This window comes from Schistocerca nitens, chromosome 8, assembly GCF_023898315.1.
Source record: "Schistocerca nitens isolate TAMUIC-IGC-003100 chromosome 8, iqSchNite1.1, whole genome shotgun sequence".
Taxonomy (NCBI): Eukaryota; Metazoa; Arthropoda; class Insecta; order Orthoptera; family Acrididae; genus Schistocerca; species Schistocerca nitens.
Window position 1 is genome coordinate 510,654,391 of NC_064621.1, and position 17,440 is coordinate 510,671,830.

The 17,440-nt window shown below is 45.3% G+C and overlaps 1 protein-coding gene across 4 annotated transcripts in view; it reads left to right on the forward strand.

The window, feature by feature from the left end:
* Positions 1-17,440, forward strand: part of LOC126198762 (transcription factor Sox-5-like) — a 1,065,309-nt gene that overhangs the window by 832,841 nt on the left and 215,028 nt on the right. For all 4 annotated transcript variants that reach the window (XM_049935319.1, XM_049935318.1, XM_049935320.1 and 1 more), the window contains one exon: positions 1,677-1,920. In XM_049935319.1, the coding sequence (XP_049791276.1) occupies positions 1,677-1,920 (244 nt within the window). The remainder of the gene's footprint in view (positions 1-1,676; positions 1,921-17,440) is intronic.

Here is a 17,440-nt window from a genome sequence, read left to right on the forward strand (position 1 = left end):
CATGATTCCTGAAGCCAGAGGGGTACGAGTCTCGAGAATCGCTGATCCCATGACATTTCAGCAGGTTGTCTACGCACACGTTGGCGGCGATCTGACAGCCCCATACAGAAGCGAGACTCAGTGCTGAATATCATAGAATGTCACCCAGTGTCCTTGTTGACTCTGGCATTGCACCATGCAAGTCTCTAGTGGCGCGGCGTCAGCGGTAAAAGACGCACTCGAGATTTCAACCCAGCTCCCAGTAACCTGTTTCTGACGGATCGTAGTGGTACTTTGCCCTTAACCTCTGCCGGGATTTCGGGCTTTGTCATCCGTCCGCCAGTCCAACAATCCAACGATCTTATGCTTTAGTGTTTCTGTAAGGACCTGTACCTACTGTTGTTGTTCGCTATTGTCCTAAGGCCATACCGTAACCCCTCTATCTGCAATCATTGCACTACTGCCATCTGTCCGTGCGATAAGTAGGTATGATGTTTGCATGTTCCTGACCTCAGTGACTCGACCTACCTCAAAGTCCGAAAGAAAGCGATGATCTGCGCGTGCATATTCTCTGTGCATACTGAAATGTTCCAGCAGATATTAGGTACTCACATCATTTTTCATTTGTAGTAGTGTGTTTTTTCTGTACTGAAAACACCGCAAATAAGCTCTCACACGAATGAAATTTTAATCAACATATACAAAAGATGTTGTAAAACTGTTTGGTCAAAGCGTTCATATTTTTAGCATTTTCCATTTCTGTCAGTGTGGATTATGGTCTTACTTGTAAACCTCCCACCCTCGATTCTCTCAAGAATCGAACTTCCGTGCATAAAACAGTTTCGAGCGTCTGATAACTTTAAAGAAGAGTTAATGTTTTGAATATTTGACATAAAGTGTGTAAGCGATAAAAAGTTTAAAAAAGGTTTGAAATTATGTGTAAAGTTTTTGCAAGTCGCAAAGTGATCGCTTTCTCATACAATGGATGAACATAATCTGGGTAATTTGCACGTCGTGAGTTACAGTGCCTCACGACACATACACAATTTCTAACCTTAATACTTAGCTTTCTGTGTTAAAAATTTTACATGAGATTATGACAGCATTTAAAGTTTTGAAACGCGGGCAATAATTATACTGTATGTGAAAAACAGAAAATTACATTTTTGTTGGTCCTGGAAGCCTTTACACAGGCAACATGCAACTGGGATTGTATTAGGGACAGTGAAATGTAAACGAGACAAATGGAAAAAAAGTAAGTAAACTGTTTATTATTTCAAAAGTAATCGCCATAACTATTAATCGCGCTGAGAGACAAGGCGGTCAATGCCCTCATGGAAAAATGTTTGCAGATTTCTGTGGAACCATGATCGCACCAGGCGTGCACCTCATCGTCCGATGCAAATTCGAGGCCACGGATGTCTTTCATGGGGAAAGATCGGGACTGTATGGAGGATGAGTAAGGGCTTTCCAGCGAAACTTCCGCTGCGTAGTCGAAGCAGCCTTGGCAACATGTCTACAGCATTTTGAAATAATAAACAGTTTACTTACTACTTTTCCATCTCTTTCGTTTTCATTTGACTACCGCTTATACCAAGAAGCATGAACCGGGTTGGCCGTTTAGTGATACAGGTAACTACTGTGTTGGCTCCAGACGTACAGAGACGAGTGACAGCAATGTATGTGTGTCTTTGCAGCAACGAGCTGTCGGGCGACTGTAGCGGCGGCGGGGGCGGCTGTCTGCCAGTGGGGGTGCTGGAGGGCGCGGCGGCGCTGACGCAGGCGCTGGCCGGCGAGACGTTTCTCGAGAAGGAGCGCCGCCTCTCCGAGATGATCATGCAGCTGCAGATGGTGCGCCAGCAGCTGCTCTCCCAGCAGCACCACCAGCACCAGCAGCAGCAACAACAACAACAACAGCAACAACATGAGGAGCAGCACAAGGTAAGTCCGGCCACCGCCTCTTCTACATAACACCACGTACAGCGATAAAATTCGAATGTCACACAACTCGATGCTCGCATATCAGTCGCTAGCAGAGTAAACTTCAGCTTCTCTAGCATTTAGAAAAGATGAGTAAATTTACCATCATGTCCGGAGGACCACCTGTTGCTGGCTGGCCGCTGTATCAACTTCTACTCTACAACGACGTTTGGGTGTGGTATGGAAGGACATTGCTTCTGGGCACCGATTTCCCATTTGTTGTCAACTCTCGACACTGTGGCCGCTATTTCTCATTCCAGTAGAGCTGATGCAAAGCAAGCTGGCACATGCGAGGAAAGGAATTTTTCTGTGAGTGCTGGGCGAATCCACCCTGTCGTTCCAAAGGGGTCACCACTTCACTTGCCTGTCACCTGCCAACTTGTCTTCTCCTGGCTGTCTCTTCGCAACACGGCATGGCACCGCAGTCCTTACGCACGATAGACGCATGGAAAGATCTTCACAATCGGGCACGTGTGGTTATATGCCGTGCAGTTAAATTTATATCGGAAGAGACAAATGAGGAAGGAAAAATCTCGTTGAAAACTTTGTTTGTGAGGATTGTAGAAATGGCTAGCTAATCGAACAATAAAAAGGAGGGGGAGTGAGGAAAGCAGCTTCAAGTAGTGTCCAAGGCTTCACTACTCTTCTAAAGACGTCAAATATGGAGAAGAAAATATTATTTTTAGGAAACACCGACGAACAGATTCCAGGAGAGTAAAACGTAATTTCCACATGACCCCTGTTTACATTTTGAATATCGTTGTAAGCGACGTTGTCCTGCTACATTTTTTACCCCTTTTCGGTTCTTCAAGATTTAATTTTGGCAGTGCGTGGTCGATTCCTTTCACTTTGGTTTATCCTTTATTATGTGAATTTCTTTTCAGCGCGGTAGTGAGAAACAGCTGACTGCGAATGCCTATATTTGTTGAATTATAGCTCGAACTATAGTAACCTGTTAAAACTATCGTTTCACACTTGCTAGCTGTAGCTTGTAAGTTACGTGAGATTTGTGTTTCTGATAGGCCTCAGCTGTCGAACTGCACTTCCTCCGCCACGTTGTGGGGCGCTGTTTAATGTGACAACACGAGTGATTTAATAAGTACTGAAGGGAAGCTTAAAGCTAGCCAGTATGCGGCAAGAATGGTAAACTCTTTTGTTATGTCCTTCATGACCAAAGTACCAACCGGTCTATTCGAAGACTACTATAAATACATGGTACTTCATAAGTACATGCAGAAAACAGACACGGTAATGAAGAGAAAAATAAAGTTAGATTTTCTGGTGTGGGCATTTTCTGCAGTAATTACAAAGGCTGATTTATTTATGTGTGTCGTAATGGATAAAGGTGAAAGGAATCAAAAACTTCTGTATTATTTTTCACGAGACCAGTGTTAACGACCTTGTCGGTATTATACTGCAGTTCACAAACAAGTCAGAAGAACAAAAACTAAATCGTATGTAAACGAATCACATTGTGGTCCATCATCAATAATACACGTAAAGTTACAGTCGTGCAGAAACTCAAAGGAGGCAACATCAACCGTTCGAGAAAAAAGAAGAGAAATTCTTGTCTGCCAATAGCCCGTACGTTCTACTGGCAACGTTTCCCAACACATCGGAAAGTTCCTGAATTATTATTCAATTTTCTAGACGAATTTCACTTTAATGTGAAAGCCATTTTCAGTGCATTTTTCTGGAATCCTATAGTTGCGGTTTTACATACATTAAGGATAGATTCAACACAGTTCACGGCCTCGATTTTTACATAAATAAAATACTCAATAACTCGTTTCTAAGGATTTATTGTGTTTGGGCGTACCGAGGACCACAGAATGGATTTGTTGCCCTATTTGTTGGTGTATCAGTGCAGACTATCCATCGTGTCTGCAAGGAATGCTGTACAACCCGCAGCCATGTAACATTTCGCAATAATAGTAGCGGTAAAAACGTCATAGCCGACAGGGCCTGGAGGCAATGTCACACCTCGTCAGTGATAATCAGTTTCTAAAGCAGCTCAAATTGTTGCCGTCAGTGAATTCATGTCCATTTCAATAAGTTTCCGAACAAACATTGTGAATGGAATTGCTTGTAATAGACATTTGAAGTCGGGTACGTTGCAAAGGGCCACTGTTCACAGCGGTGCATACACTGAAGAACCAAAGAAACTGGTACACCTGCCTAATATTGTGTAGAGCCCCCGCGAGCACGCAGAAGTGCAGCAACACGACGTGCCATGGATTCGACTAATGCCTGAGGTAGTACTCGAGGGAATTGACACCATGAATCCTGGAAGGCTGTCCATAAATCAGTAAGACTACGAGAGGGTGGAGATCTCTTCTGAACAGAACGTTGCAAGGCATCCCAGATATGCTCAATAACGTTCATGTCTGGGGAGTCTGGTGGCCAGCGGAAGTGTTTAAACTCAGAAGAGTGTTCCTGGAGCCATTCTGTAGCAATTTTGAACGTGTATGGTGCTGGAATTGTCCATGTCCGTCATAATGCACAATGGACATGAATGGATGCAGGTGATAAGGCAGGATGCTTACGTAAGTGTCACCTGTCAGAAATGTATCTAGACGTATCAGAGGTCCCATATCACTCCAACTGAACACGCCCCACACCATTACAGAGCCTCCTGCTGACATGCAGGGTCCATGGACTCGTGAGGTTGTCTCCATATCCATACACGTCGTTAGGCTGCCTGAATCTTTGTCAGAACTGGAATGTACGGGTGCAGCTCCGCGGGCACGACAGTTGTCGTCTTGAAAGACGGGATAGTTCATACCATACTCGTCATGAAGATCTAGAAGTTGGGGAACAAACACTTACCTATCATACATCCCGCCTTCCCCTCTCTCCCCCAAAAAAAGAAGTCACAGAACCATCTCTAGCCCGAACTACACCCTCTGTAAACTGACGCTTAAATGCTTTATGCAACTATCGGAGTACTCGACGCCTTGTACCACTGGAAAGAGGCAAAATATGACTCGTCGGACCAAAAGACAAACCTTCAGTCAGCTACTGTCCTGTGTCCATATTGTTTGGCTTGCTGAAGACGTGCAGTTTTATACTGAAGCGCTAGATAAACTGATACAGACATGCGGATTCAATCACAGAGATATGTAGACAAAATACGGCGCTGCGGTCGGCGCCGCCGATATAAGGCAAGTGTCTGGTGCAGTTGTTAGATCGGTTACTGCTGCTACAATGCCAGGTTATCAAGATTTAAGTGAGCTGAACGTGGTGTTGTAGTTGGCGCACGAGCGATGAGACACAGCATCTCCGAGATAGCGATGAAGTGCGGATTTTCTCGTACGGCCATTTCACGAGTGTACCGTGAATATCAGGAATCCGGTAAAACATCACATCTCCGACATCTCTGCGGCCGGAAAAAGATCCTGCAAGAACGGTACCAACGACGACTCAAGAGAATCGCCCAACGTGACGGAAGTGCAACCCTTCCGCAAATTGCTGCAGATTTCAACGAAACATCATCGACGTGGACTTTCGGAGCATCGTACCTCGACTGGCCGCTAAATCACCCCTATTAGTCCCATAGCCAGTATCTGAATCCGTTTGGAACATAAAATAAACTTACCAGTCGACATACGCGCAATTTGGTAACTCTACTGGATCTAGTCGTAAATAAATGACTTTAGTTGGATGTAGCATACTTAAAGAAACTTGTGTACTCACTTCTACGTCGAAATGAAGACATTATCAAAGCTGCAGGTAGTGCCGCACGCTCTAGGGAGTTGTTGGTATCCAGGTATTAGTATAAATAAGCTCACGACGAATGTCTTGAGCGTCCTCCCATGAGATGCTGGAGTGGTTTGCTTCGGGACTAGCAGCAAATGGTTAACCAGTAGGAGTATGTGTACGTCAACCCTCTCCTCTAGTGTCCTACGATGTTCAGTCTGGATATATCTTTGCACTTGATTGGCCACTCGGACTCTTCGTACCGCCAACTGAGTCCATTATATCCATTGTGAATGACTAAGTACAACTTTGATTTAAAGTGGCAGTTATGTAGGTACAATATGCAAGGAGTCGCTTTTAGAATTTGTTACGATTTATTGCGCCTTCAACTAGTCTTCGAGCAACTGCAGCTAACCATCAGATGCAAGTATTACTACCACATTATTTTCTGGACGCTGTGCAGCTAGACGCTAGGATCCTGCTGCTGACGGGAAGATAGCGAGTGGCAAAGTGTGATATCTGCCATCTTCATGCTGTTTGTAGTTAATATTTAGTATTTATTCACTTTGAAACCACTTGGACTTCACCACTGTGTGTGTAAGTGTGTATGTGTTTAAGCTGGCTAAAATGTAAATTATCGAAATGAATGTGTCATGGATAAAATGTTGAGTTAACTTATGTGTTATTTTCTGTTATCTCCGTCGGCACCACGACCCAAACGTCATGGTCCAGAAAATAATGTTGTTGTAATACCTGCATCTGACGTTGTGGCTGCAATGGCTCATAAACTAGTTAATTGTACAATAAACAGTAACAAATTTATGAAAAAAGGCTGGTTGCGTACTATCTGTACTACAAAACGGCTAAAACGGCCAGCTGGTCCCAGTTGCAGGTTGCTTATCTAACGGCTGCCAGGGGTAACGAAAATTTGATTTTCTGCACTTCATATAATTACTGACCGCATTTAAAAATTTAAGATGTCATTATCTAATTAAGTAGTGTAATCTTACGTTAAAGATTTAACGCAATAAGCCAAGTATTAAAGTTTGGAATATATAAATGGGACTTTAAGCCATGCAGATGACACTGAGGTGACTAATTTAATGTAAGACACGTGGGGCCGCAAATTTCGGGAAGTATCCTTAAGTGGATGACAAATGTTGAACATGTGGCGCCATCAGGTGACCTACCTCGCCACATGTGCAGCAGTGGAGCCTATCTCTCGCATCTAATCATCCCAACCAAAGACAAGTAATCACGGCGGTGTGGCTCCGAACCCACGTGCGCGACTTTAGAGTGTGGGGGTCAGGGTTTGGGTCTTGCGTCTGGCAGCCAGTGTTTCTTTGCATTGCGTTTGACAGTTATGTATTCACACTGAGGTAAGATCCGTCATTTCATTCACAGGTCTCGCGGTCCCTGCTGGTTAATGTCAGAGTACAGTACACCAAAAACGTACCGTACTGCGCCACAAGTAAATAAGTATAGCTTTCGAATTGCGTCGCTACCGGTAAACGACCTTAGTTTTATTTAGTAAACAAAGTCTGTAACGAAAGAAAGAAGGAACAAAAGGAAAGAAACACAAAATAAGAACAGCTTTTTCATGGTGACAGCGAGGAAAACAATTTTGTAACTTCTATGTTTTACAACAGATCGTATTTACAAAAGGTATTCGAAAACAGCCTACCGGTCTGATGTGTAACAGTGCCCCCCACAGGCGATGACAGGATCGACAGGTCCAATCGCTACACCTGCGGCGAGGTGCGTCATCGGGTAACGTCACATGTTCAACATTTGTCATCCACTTTTTGGGTATTCCCCGATGTTTAAGGCCCCATTTGTCTTACATTAAATTACGAGGGCAGTTCAATAAGTAATGCAACACATTTTTTTTCTCGGCCAATTTTGGTTGAAAAAACCGGAAATTTCTTGTGGAATATTTTCAAACATTCCCGCTTCGTCTCGTATAGTTTCATTGACTTCCGACAGGTGGCAGCGCTGTACGGAGCTGTTAAAATGGCGTCTGTAACGGATGTGCGTTGCAAACAACGGGCAGTGATCGAGTTTCTTTTGGCGGAAAACCAGGGCATCTCAGATATTCATAGGCGCTTGCAGAATGTCTACGGTGATCTGGCAGTGGACAAAAGCACGGTGAGTCGTTGGGAAAAGCGTGTGTCATCATCGCCGCAAGGTCAAGCAAGACTGTCTGATCTCCCGCGTGCGGGCCGGCCGTGCACAGCTGTGACTCCTGCAATGGCGGAGCGTGCGAACACACTCGTTCGAGATGATCGACGGATCACCATCAAACAACTCAGTGCTCAACTTGACATCTCTGTTGGTAGTGCTGTCACAACTGTTCACCAGTTGGGATATTCAAAGGTTTGTTCCCGCTGGGTCCCTCGTTGTCTAACCGAACACCATAAAGTGCAAAGGAGAACCATCTGTGCGGAATTGCTTGCTCGTCTTGTGGCTGAGGGTGACAATTTCTTGTCAAAGATTGTTACAGGCGATGAAACATGGGTTCATCACTTCGAACCTGAAACAAAACGGCAATCAATGGAGTGGCGCCACACCCACTCCCCTACCAAGAAAAAGTTTAAAGCCATACCCTCAGCCGGTAAAGTCATGGTTACAGTCTTCTGGGATGCTGAAGGGGTTATTCTGTTCGATGTCCTTCCCCATGGTCAAACGATCAACTCTGAAGTGTATTGTGCTACTCTTCAGAAATTGAAGAAACGACTTCAGCGTGTTCGTAGGCACAAAAATCTGAACGAACTTCTCCTTCTTCATGACAACGCAAAACCTCACACAAGTCTTCGCACCCGAGAGGAGCTCACAAAACTTCAGTGGACTGTTCTTCCTCATGCACCCTACAGCCCCGATCTCGCACCGTCGGATTTCCATATGTTTGCCCCAATGAAGGACGCAATCCGTGGGAGGCACTACGCGGATGATGAAGAAGTTATTGATGCAGTACGACGTTGGCTCCGACATCGACCAGTGGAATGGTACCGTGCAGGCATACAGGCCCTCATTTCAAGGTGGCGTAAGGCCGTAGCATTGAATGGAGATTACGTTGAAAAATAGTGTTGTGTAGCTAAAAGATTGGGGAATAACCTGGTGTATTTCAATGCTGAATAAAACAACCCCTGTTTCAGAAAAAAAAATGTGTTGCATTACTTATTGAACTGCCCTCGTACATGTCTCAGCGTCATCTTAAGTCGCTTCGCGTATTTTTAAATGTTAATAAGAATTACCCTGTGTGTGTATTGAAGCAGCATTGACTCCAAGCCGGCCGGAGTGGCCGTGCGGTTCTAGGCGCTACAGTCTGGAGCCGAGCGACCGCTACGGTCGCAGGTTCGAATCCTGCCTCGGGCATGGATGTGTGTGATGTCCTTAGGTTAGTTAGGTTTAATTAGTTCTAAGTTCTAGGCGACTAATGACCTCAGAAGTTATGTCGCATAGTGCTCAGAGCCATTTGAACCATTGACTCCAGGCACGCAAATTACTGAAAATACTTAGCGACCCCCAACAAGCTTTACGCATGCTTAACGTCAAAAGTTTACCATATTAACTCATTTGTGAAGTAAATAGTCGTTTGAAGCTGTTTTATACATTGGCCTTCGATTCTTTAAGGAATCTGAGGCGGGGGGGGGGGGGGGGGGGGAGAAGAGAGAAGAGAGCGGCTAGTGGTACCTATATAAGCCGCGAACGAGTTATTTCTCAGTAACATTCGTTAAGGGTGACTAACTTTTTCTCCGGTGTGCTTATAAATATAAACACATTTCAGGAGCAATGTACGGAGTGTTTGTACGATGGACGTGATAATGCTGTATCTAAGCTACCCAACAAGTGTCCAGTTAGCAAATACGATTGGAAGAGCTCTTGTAGCGTGCGTGAGTGAAGAGCAGACTGTCTGCTTGTCGGGATAAAAAGAGGCGCCCTGGCCGGACAGGAATGCAGCGCGGAGAACAGTGCGCAGGCGGAGGAAATGGATCCGGGCAGATTCGCGGGGCGCGATCGACAGACGCAGCGCAGGCGGCCGGGCGGCCGTCGGCCGGCATCCGTCACGGCGCGCCGAAGAATAGCGCCGCTTGTTCGCTGCCGCGCCGAGGGACGAGAGAAAGAAGCGCTGGCTGGGCCGCGCCTCGCCTTGCCGCATTCAGCCGCTACGGCCCCGCTACAAGAAGAGGGAGGCGCTGCGCTGTACAACGCCGCCCATTGTGGCCGCCGGCCGATACAGCCGCCCACAAAAAGCCCGCCAGATCGCCTTACCACGCCCGCCCGCCGGTCGAGGACCCCGCCGGGCGCCGGACACGCCGTGATAAAAGCCCGCCTATCTCCAATTGAGTCCTCGTCCTGACAACTGCGGACGAATGCCACGTCCAGACACATTACACCGCGCGTCCGAGGGGTGCATTTTGGTAGAAGCGCTTTTATTTACACGTAAAGCGAGTTAAAAGTCTCACATATACCTACAGGAGAAGTATTCGTCAAAACTTGAAGAAAAGTTCCTGTAATTATTGTGTTGATGCATGAGTTCGAAGCGCTTTTCCATAAGTTTAATAAACACAACAGATACACATAACAGCGATTTGGGTCATCAATAATATATCTCCTTTACTGTTTACAACAGCCTGCCAAAGTTGGGGTAACTTTTCGATTCCGCGACTGCAGAAATCACATGCTGTTGAGACGAAGAACCCCTAGAGCCATGTTCGGAGAGCAATTTCACTCGGAAAGGAAGTTCCTTGAAGATTTTTCGATAGAGACCACAAAAGGTGAAAATCTGAGGACGCAATTTCAGGTGAATAAGGTGAGTTCAGAATGATTTCCCTACCCAACTCCTGTACAATATTTTTGTCTATCTAACAAAAAGCGGGCGGACGTTATCGTGGAGTACCATCAGCTCACGCAGTCTTTCTGGTCGTTGTTCTTGGATTGAGCCTGCAAGACGTCTCGGTTCTTTACAATAAATGTCAGCGGTGGTGGTTAAAAAAAATGGTTCAAATGGCTCTGAGCACTATGGGACTCAACTTCTGAGGTCATTAGTCCCCTAGAACTTTGAACTAGTTAAACCTAACTAACCTAAGGACATCACACACGTCCATGCCCGAGGCAGGATCCGAACCTGCGACCGTAGCGGCCTCGCGGTTCCAGACTGCAGCGCCCAGAACCGCACGGCCACTTCGGCCGGCGGTGCTTAAAACTCGGGGTAGCAATTCGTAGTACACCATACCGTCGCTGTTCCACCTGATGCATAACAATATCTTTTGTGGATGCGCTCAGGTCTTTGTGTGTAGCGTTGCTGCTTTTTTGGGCTCAACCATTCCTTTCTTTTCCTTATGTTAGCATAAAGCCACAATTTCTCGTCGCCAGTAACGATACAGGACAGCAATGGTCGGTATTGTTCACGAATCAATTGATGACGAGCAAGCAGAGATGCACATATGGCCACCCGCTGAATTTTGCTGTCTTGGCGTACAGCATGCGGTACCCATACACCCGATTTTTGAACCCACCCCATTGCATGTAGATAGCGCACAATAGTGAAATGATCACAGTTCTTCACAGTAACCAGTTCTCGAGCACACTGACCTGGATCATCGTGGATTAATATGTTTAAACGATCTTCATCAAACTCCTAAGGTCTTCCAGAACGTGGAGAGTCACTAACGTCAAAACGATCCTTAAAACGAAAAAACCATTTTCCTGCCGTGCTTTGTGCAATAACATTATCTCCATACACTACACAAACGTTTCTGTCTGCCTCCGCTGCTGTCACCCGTCTGCTGAACTCAGACAGAAGAATACGTCGGATATGTTCCAATCTCTCCATTTGGCACTCCATTTTTTAGTGTCCTCAGCTCCAGTCACTATCTCAAAATGACAAAATGACAATATGTAAACGAAAACAGCAAGCGTGAACTACAAATAAAAATTGACAATCGATAAATAAACCCATAGCAACCGGAATGCCAACATGTAAAACAAAAACGCTACGAACCTAATCACAAACCCAATGTATGCCACGAAACAAATACCTGTTGAATATGGGGTTTTGACGATCCCGCATTTTACTGCCTGCATTTTATTTGAAAATGAGACAGGATTCACAAGAGATGGCGCAGTGAATTAACACAGTAAGAACGTTTGGTTAGAAGTAAATCCTCGAGCAATCACGGAGGATAGGCATCGGTATCGCTTCAGTATCAATTTATGAGCAGGAATTGTCGGTGAAAGACATAGGAGAATACGCTTTACCGAAGAGGTTAACAGGTCAGGTTCTGTGAGTCACCGATGTTTATTACCAGCACTATTGGAGAAGTTTATCCTTGCAGAAAAAAAGACTGTGTTTTTTATGCACTACGGGGCACCACCCCTTTTTCTACGGGCGATAGACTGGTCGAGGAGGTCGTGTAACATGGTCTCCCCGTTGACTAGACCTAAATCCATTGGTTTTCTGGCTATGGGGACACTTATGCCCTATAACCGACAAATTGCAGACATTACAGGAGCATGTGATAAATGTATGTGACGACTCTGAATGGAACCAAGTATATTTGAAGGATAGCGTTATTATCTACGAAGAAGGTGTGAATGACATGTCAGGATAGGTGGTAATCGCTTGCAGCACTACCTGTAGTGCCTACTTCTATACAAAAGACAGATGGGAATAAGAGGACAGAGTGGCACATATCTCAACAGATATTGGACAGATGTTCAGGAACAGTCCTAGTTTTGATCAGTACTTTCTCCTGTAGGAACATGTGACATTTTTTTAAACACCCTGAATATCAATTTAAAAATTTTCCAGCTGACTTTCAGAGAATAAATTAGGAAAAAAATAATGTGTCTCGAAAATGGTTAAGAATTCTAGAAATTACAGGCTACGGTTAACATAGGATACTTTTCGTATCCTTACGTGAAGGGCTGCCCACGTGGATAGACCTCCGGCCTGAAAGGTTAACATCTCAACAAGTTACAGGCGCACATTCTGTAAACAACAAATCTGACACGTTTCGTGAGTCCACATGTAGAGCCCGAAAAGCACACGAAAATGAGTGTGGTACACAGAAGAGGAACAGCCCGCATATCATAAGTGAGGCGATAACGGAGAAAAGTGAATACCAGTCGTGGGCAACACTTTGAACGACATTTTGAATATGATAAAGATGGCTTCTCGCTGGATTCCGCGCTTGCATACAAAAATTCAAAAGGCCCGCCGAACCAGGCAGCAGTGGAAATGTTTTACCTGTATCAAGTCAGTACAGGTAACTACATCAGCTGCTTAATCATTATGGAGACTACCGGATGCATCACTATGGACTCAGAGACAAAGGAGCAATCCAAGTAGTGGAAACATGTCTATTCACACCGCCAAAAAAGGTGTAGACCCAGATATAACCGGGAAATTTGATGCTGAGACTGCCTTAATGTGGTGATAACAGATCATATTCGTAAGTTTCCAACTTTCAAAGGAGCAGACGACGTGTGAAGGGAAGTTGTCCAAGGAGGTATGTTCGCTCCACAACGGCGCCCTTCTCATTGCACACACAACCCTGACACACGTGCTGCTCCTTTCGACGATCGACTTTTACCTCGACCCCGTATTATCCTGTCACGATACCCGCAGATTTCTTCTTCATTTCTCAGATAAAGGAACCATTTCAGGGTTACCTGGACAGCCAAAATTCAGACTTCTACACCGAAGGTCTCCGCTAAGTCATCTGTCAGTGGAAAAAAAAGTGTCGCGTTGAAGGGTCAACATAGAGAGAAGATTTAAAACTGTCATCAAGTTTCGTGGCCGCAGTTTGATTTGGATAATAATTAAAGCTTTATGATTATCTCTCGTATTTTTTATTTAGGCGGTAATTAAAACTTTATGATTATTGCTCGTATTCGGGTCTTTGGAACCATGCTGTCCTTGCACGTCCCGAAAGTGTTTTAGGGTGTGTAACTGATTCACACAGCAAACTCAACGATTCATACAATTCAACGATAGAGGTCGTCTCTCTCAAGTCTTTTTTATTCTATTGTAGTGGCCGGACCTTTTCTATTCCTGTTAAGAGATCCTCAAAATCTATGTATTTACACATACGAATATCAAGGAATGTCACTAGAATATTAACGAAATAGGACTTTCTGTGCACTTTGTGCTTCTAACGTGAAATTTTCCCCCTCTATTCCTGTAGATTTCTATATGGTTCAAATGGCTCTGAGCACTATGGGACTTAACATCTCAGGTCATCAGTCCCCTAGAACTTAGAACTACTTAAACGTAACGAACCTAAGGACATCACACACATCCACGCCCGAGGCAGGATTCGAACCTGCGACCGTAGCGGTCGCGCGGTTCCTTCCAGACTGAAGCGCCTAGAACCACTCGGCCACCAGAAGCCGGCCCCCAGATTTCTATAACAAATAAAATGGGGGAGGGGATCAAGTATATGGTCTATTCTGACAGTAGCTTTATTTTGTGCATAGTACTCACTAAGAGTCATTTCGGCTACTAGAATCATCAGATCAGACCTTAGACCTTATAAAACGTTATGTGTCAGTGTATGCTTATTTTACAAGTTCTAAGTAATATCTAAGCGATCTAGATGGCTTCTTTCAAAAAAAATCCACAATGATCGCAGACGCATCTGCGAAATACATTTGCTTCATTTATGATCAAAAGTGGTTTAATCAGACTTCATGGTGTCTAAACCGCGAGTTCCACGATGTACGAACTGGTGACTGGGAGCCCAGACCGCAGCTGATTAGTTTCTCTTAGCTGTGAATTGCCAATATAACTGCAGGTACTATTCTTACACCCTGCATGCCCAATACAGGTGGTGTTACATGATATTAGCTTATGTCTTCTGAGGTTGATCAGTGTCAATTCGGTGTGACTAGAAAGATAAAGAAGAGAGATGAAACCACCAACCGGGATGTCCAGCAAAGAATAGACGAAGAAAGGTCATTTAGGAGAACAACAGAGCGAAGGAGACACGGTGGATTTATCACAGAGTACGACACGACGAGTTCCTTTTAAATGTCCTAGACGGAAGATTAGAAGGGAGTATAGTTCGAGGAAGAGCGCGACGGGCATTTTAAAAACAAGCTATACTTGCAGGGGTGTCTAATAAGGCAGAAATGTAGAAATTAGCTTCCATTTGATTCAGGTGGATAGTTGCCAAGCAATCGAAAGAAAAGTGGTAAGACAGTAAATACGGTTTCGACGGTGCATTCGGAGTATTTTACTTGTATGGTTGGACGGTAGTTGTCTTCAAATACAGTATGTGATCAAATGTATCTGGGCACCCTTCTTCAACGTGGAATTGACCAGTAGATGCCACGAGACACGTACAAGCCAGTATAAAAGGAGGCGGGGAGCATTGTATTGTTAGTATAGAAGCAGTAACAGCAGAATTGGTCGGTAATGAGATCTCAGTGACTCGGAACATGAACTATTCATTGGATGTAACCTGACAAACAAATCCACCAAAAACATTTCAACAGTTGTAAAGCTGCCCACGTCGACTGTTGGTGATATGGTGTGAATGAACAGCCACAGCTAAACCACGACCAGACAGACCACATGTACTCGCGGAAGAGACTGTCGAGCACTGCGGACTGTGGTTGTAACAAACAGCATATAATCAGCGAAAGAAATCCCTCGTGAGTTCCAGTGAGCTACCTGCAATCTACTTAGCACAGTGACTAAGCTTAGGATGTGAAAAAAAGGTGTACAATGATCCAACTGCTCCTCATACTTTTTTGTAGTCGATGCTAAGCGAAGCTTGATGAAATCTAAAGAGCTACGCCACTGGACAGTGGATGACTGAAAACGAGTGAGAACGTTACCTGCCATCATGTGTAGTACCAACAGTGAAGCATGGAAGAGATGGTGTTACTGTATGGGGATGTTTTCCGTGGTTATGGTGTGGACCCTGTATTGCGCCTAAGAAAATGCTTAATGTGGAAGAATATGGCCACATTTTACAACACTGTGTACTGCATACAGTAGAGGAACAGTTCGAAGACGGCGATTATGTGTATAAGCATGAGAATGCATCAAGTCAAAACGCAGAGTCTGTAAGGCAATGGTTAGCGGACAATATCATTCCTGAAATGGATTAGCCTGCCCACAATCCCTACCTGAACCCGACGGAAGACGACTTAGCTCCAGACCCCAGCCTGCAACATCACTACCTTCTCTTGCTCCAGATATTGAGGCAGAATGGGATGTCATTCCTCCATAAGCATTCAGACACCTCACTGAAAGAGCCCCCGGCATAGTTCAAACCATTATAAAGGCGTAGGATGGACACACCCCAAATTAATGTCCTCTAACAGGTGTCCGGATACTTTTAATCACATAGTGTACGTGATTCAGTAAGTATTGGTGGACTGGTTAGGGTGATCAGGTGTAGGTTACTATCAGACGCAACTGGGAGTACCCACGCGCGTCGCTGGCCATGGGACGTTCCGCGGAGGAATCCCGGCGGCATTAATTGGGCCCGCGGGCAGAGGCTGGGCAGACGCCGGCCGGCGCCAGCGCTGCAAGTAATTCCCGCGGTGGCGCTCATCTTGTTTCCAAATTACGGCCGTTATTAAGAGCCGGCGAGTACCCCTCGGACGTCAGATGAGCCCCGCCCGAATAAAGGAGTCCAGCCCTTTGGCGGGACGGACCCCCCTTCTTTGTAAGGGACCGTCCTCTGTGCGTATTTGTGCGTCGCGCACTAGCCGGCCGGCCGTGTGTAGTAAGCCACGCAGCTCCGCCCGCCGCCGTGGCCGCCGCCTCCGCTGCCGCTATAGAATACACAAATTACAAAGTTTGAATATAAAAACGGGGACATAAGAGGGGAAGGGGGTAGGGGGAAATAAAAACATCAAAAGCTTACAAAAAAAATTGTGAAATCTAGATGGATGTATTCTTCGGTGTGCTTTTTCTGTTGCGCATCCATTCACTTGGGCGACCGCCGCTGCTCTTTTATTCATTATCTCTTTATTTTGCTCCTCCTCGTGCTTCCCTCTTATTTTCCGCGCACGATAATGTTTAATTCCGGTGCCTCTCTCCTTGCAGGGCGGGCCGCTTTTATTAGCGTCGCCGGTCCGTCGCAGGGACACGGCTTTTGTCATTGGCTTCTCTCTCTGCTCCCCGCTTTCTCCGCCGCGCGCCCACTTCCTTACCTCTTTCTTAGGCGACGTCTTTCTCTCCACGTTAGTATTCATACCGTGGTCCTGCCCTGCTTCCGGGGCGACGCGGAACTTTCTACAATAGCTCCGAGTTGGTCGCCAGATACCGAAAGTCTCTGTTTGAACGGACTCGCTACCCTGAATAAAGATGAAAATGAAAAAAAAAAAAAAAACTGGAACACGCGTGTCACGCTTGCTATTGCACTATTGTATGCTTCTCCACTTCTTGTTATTCTGAGGCAGTACCTCCTTTATCGGGTTCCATCAGCTGCACAAGAAATTGCACGATGTGATCGAATGTCTTCAAGAAAGCTAATAATCTGTCTACTGGAGTTTATGTCCGGAATCTGTCTTGTTCTAAAGCCTGGATACAAATCAATATCTTCATATATTACTGCGTTCTTCACTCATTATGCCCGCGAGAAAGTCGTTATTTACGTGTAAATTTTGCAAGACAGTATGCGGTGTCTGATTGAGGGTTCTTGGGTAACCACTAAAACTGGGCGCTGATGACCCCGCTGTTTAGCGCCCGTAAACCTCAAACACACACACACACACCACTAAAACATCTCTCTTTCCTGTTTAGTTCACAATCGGT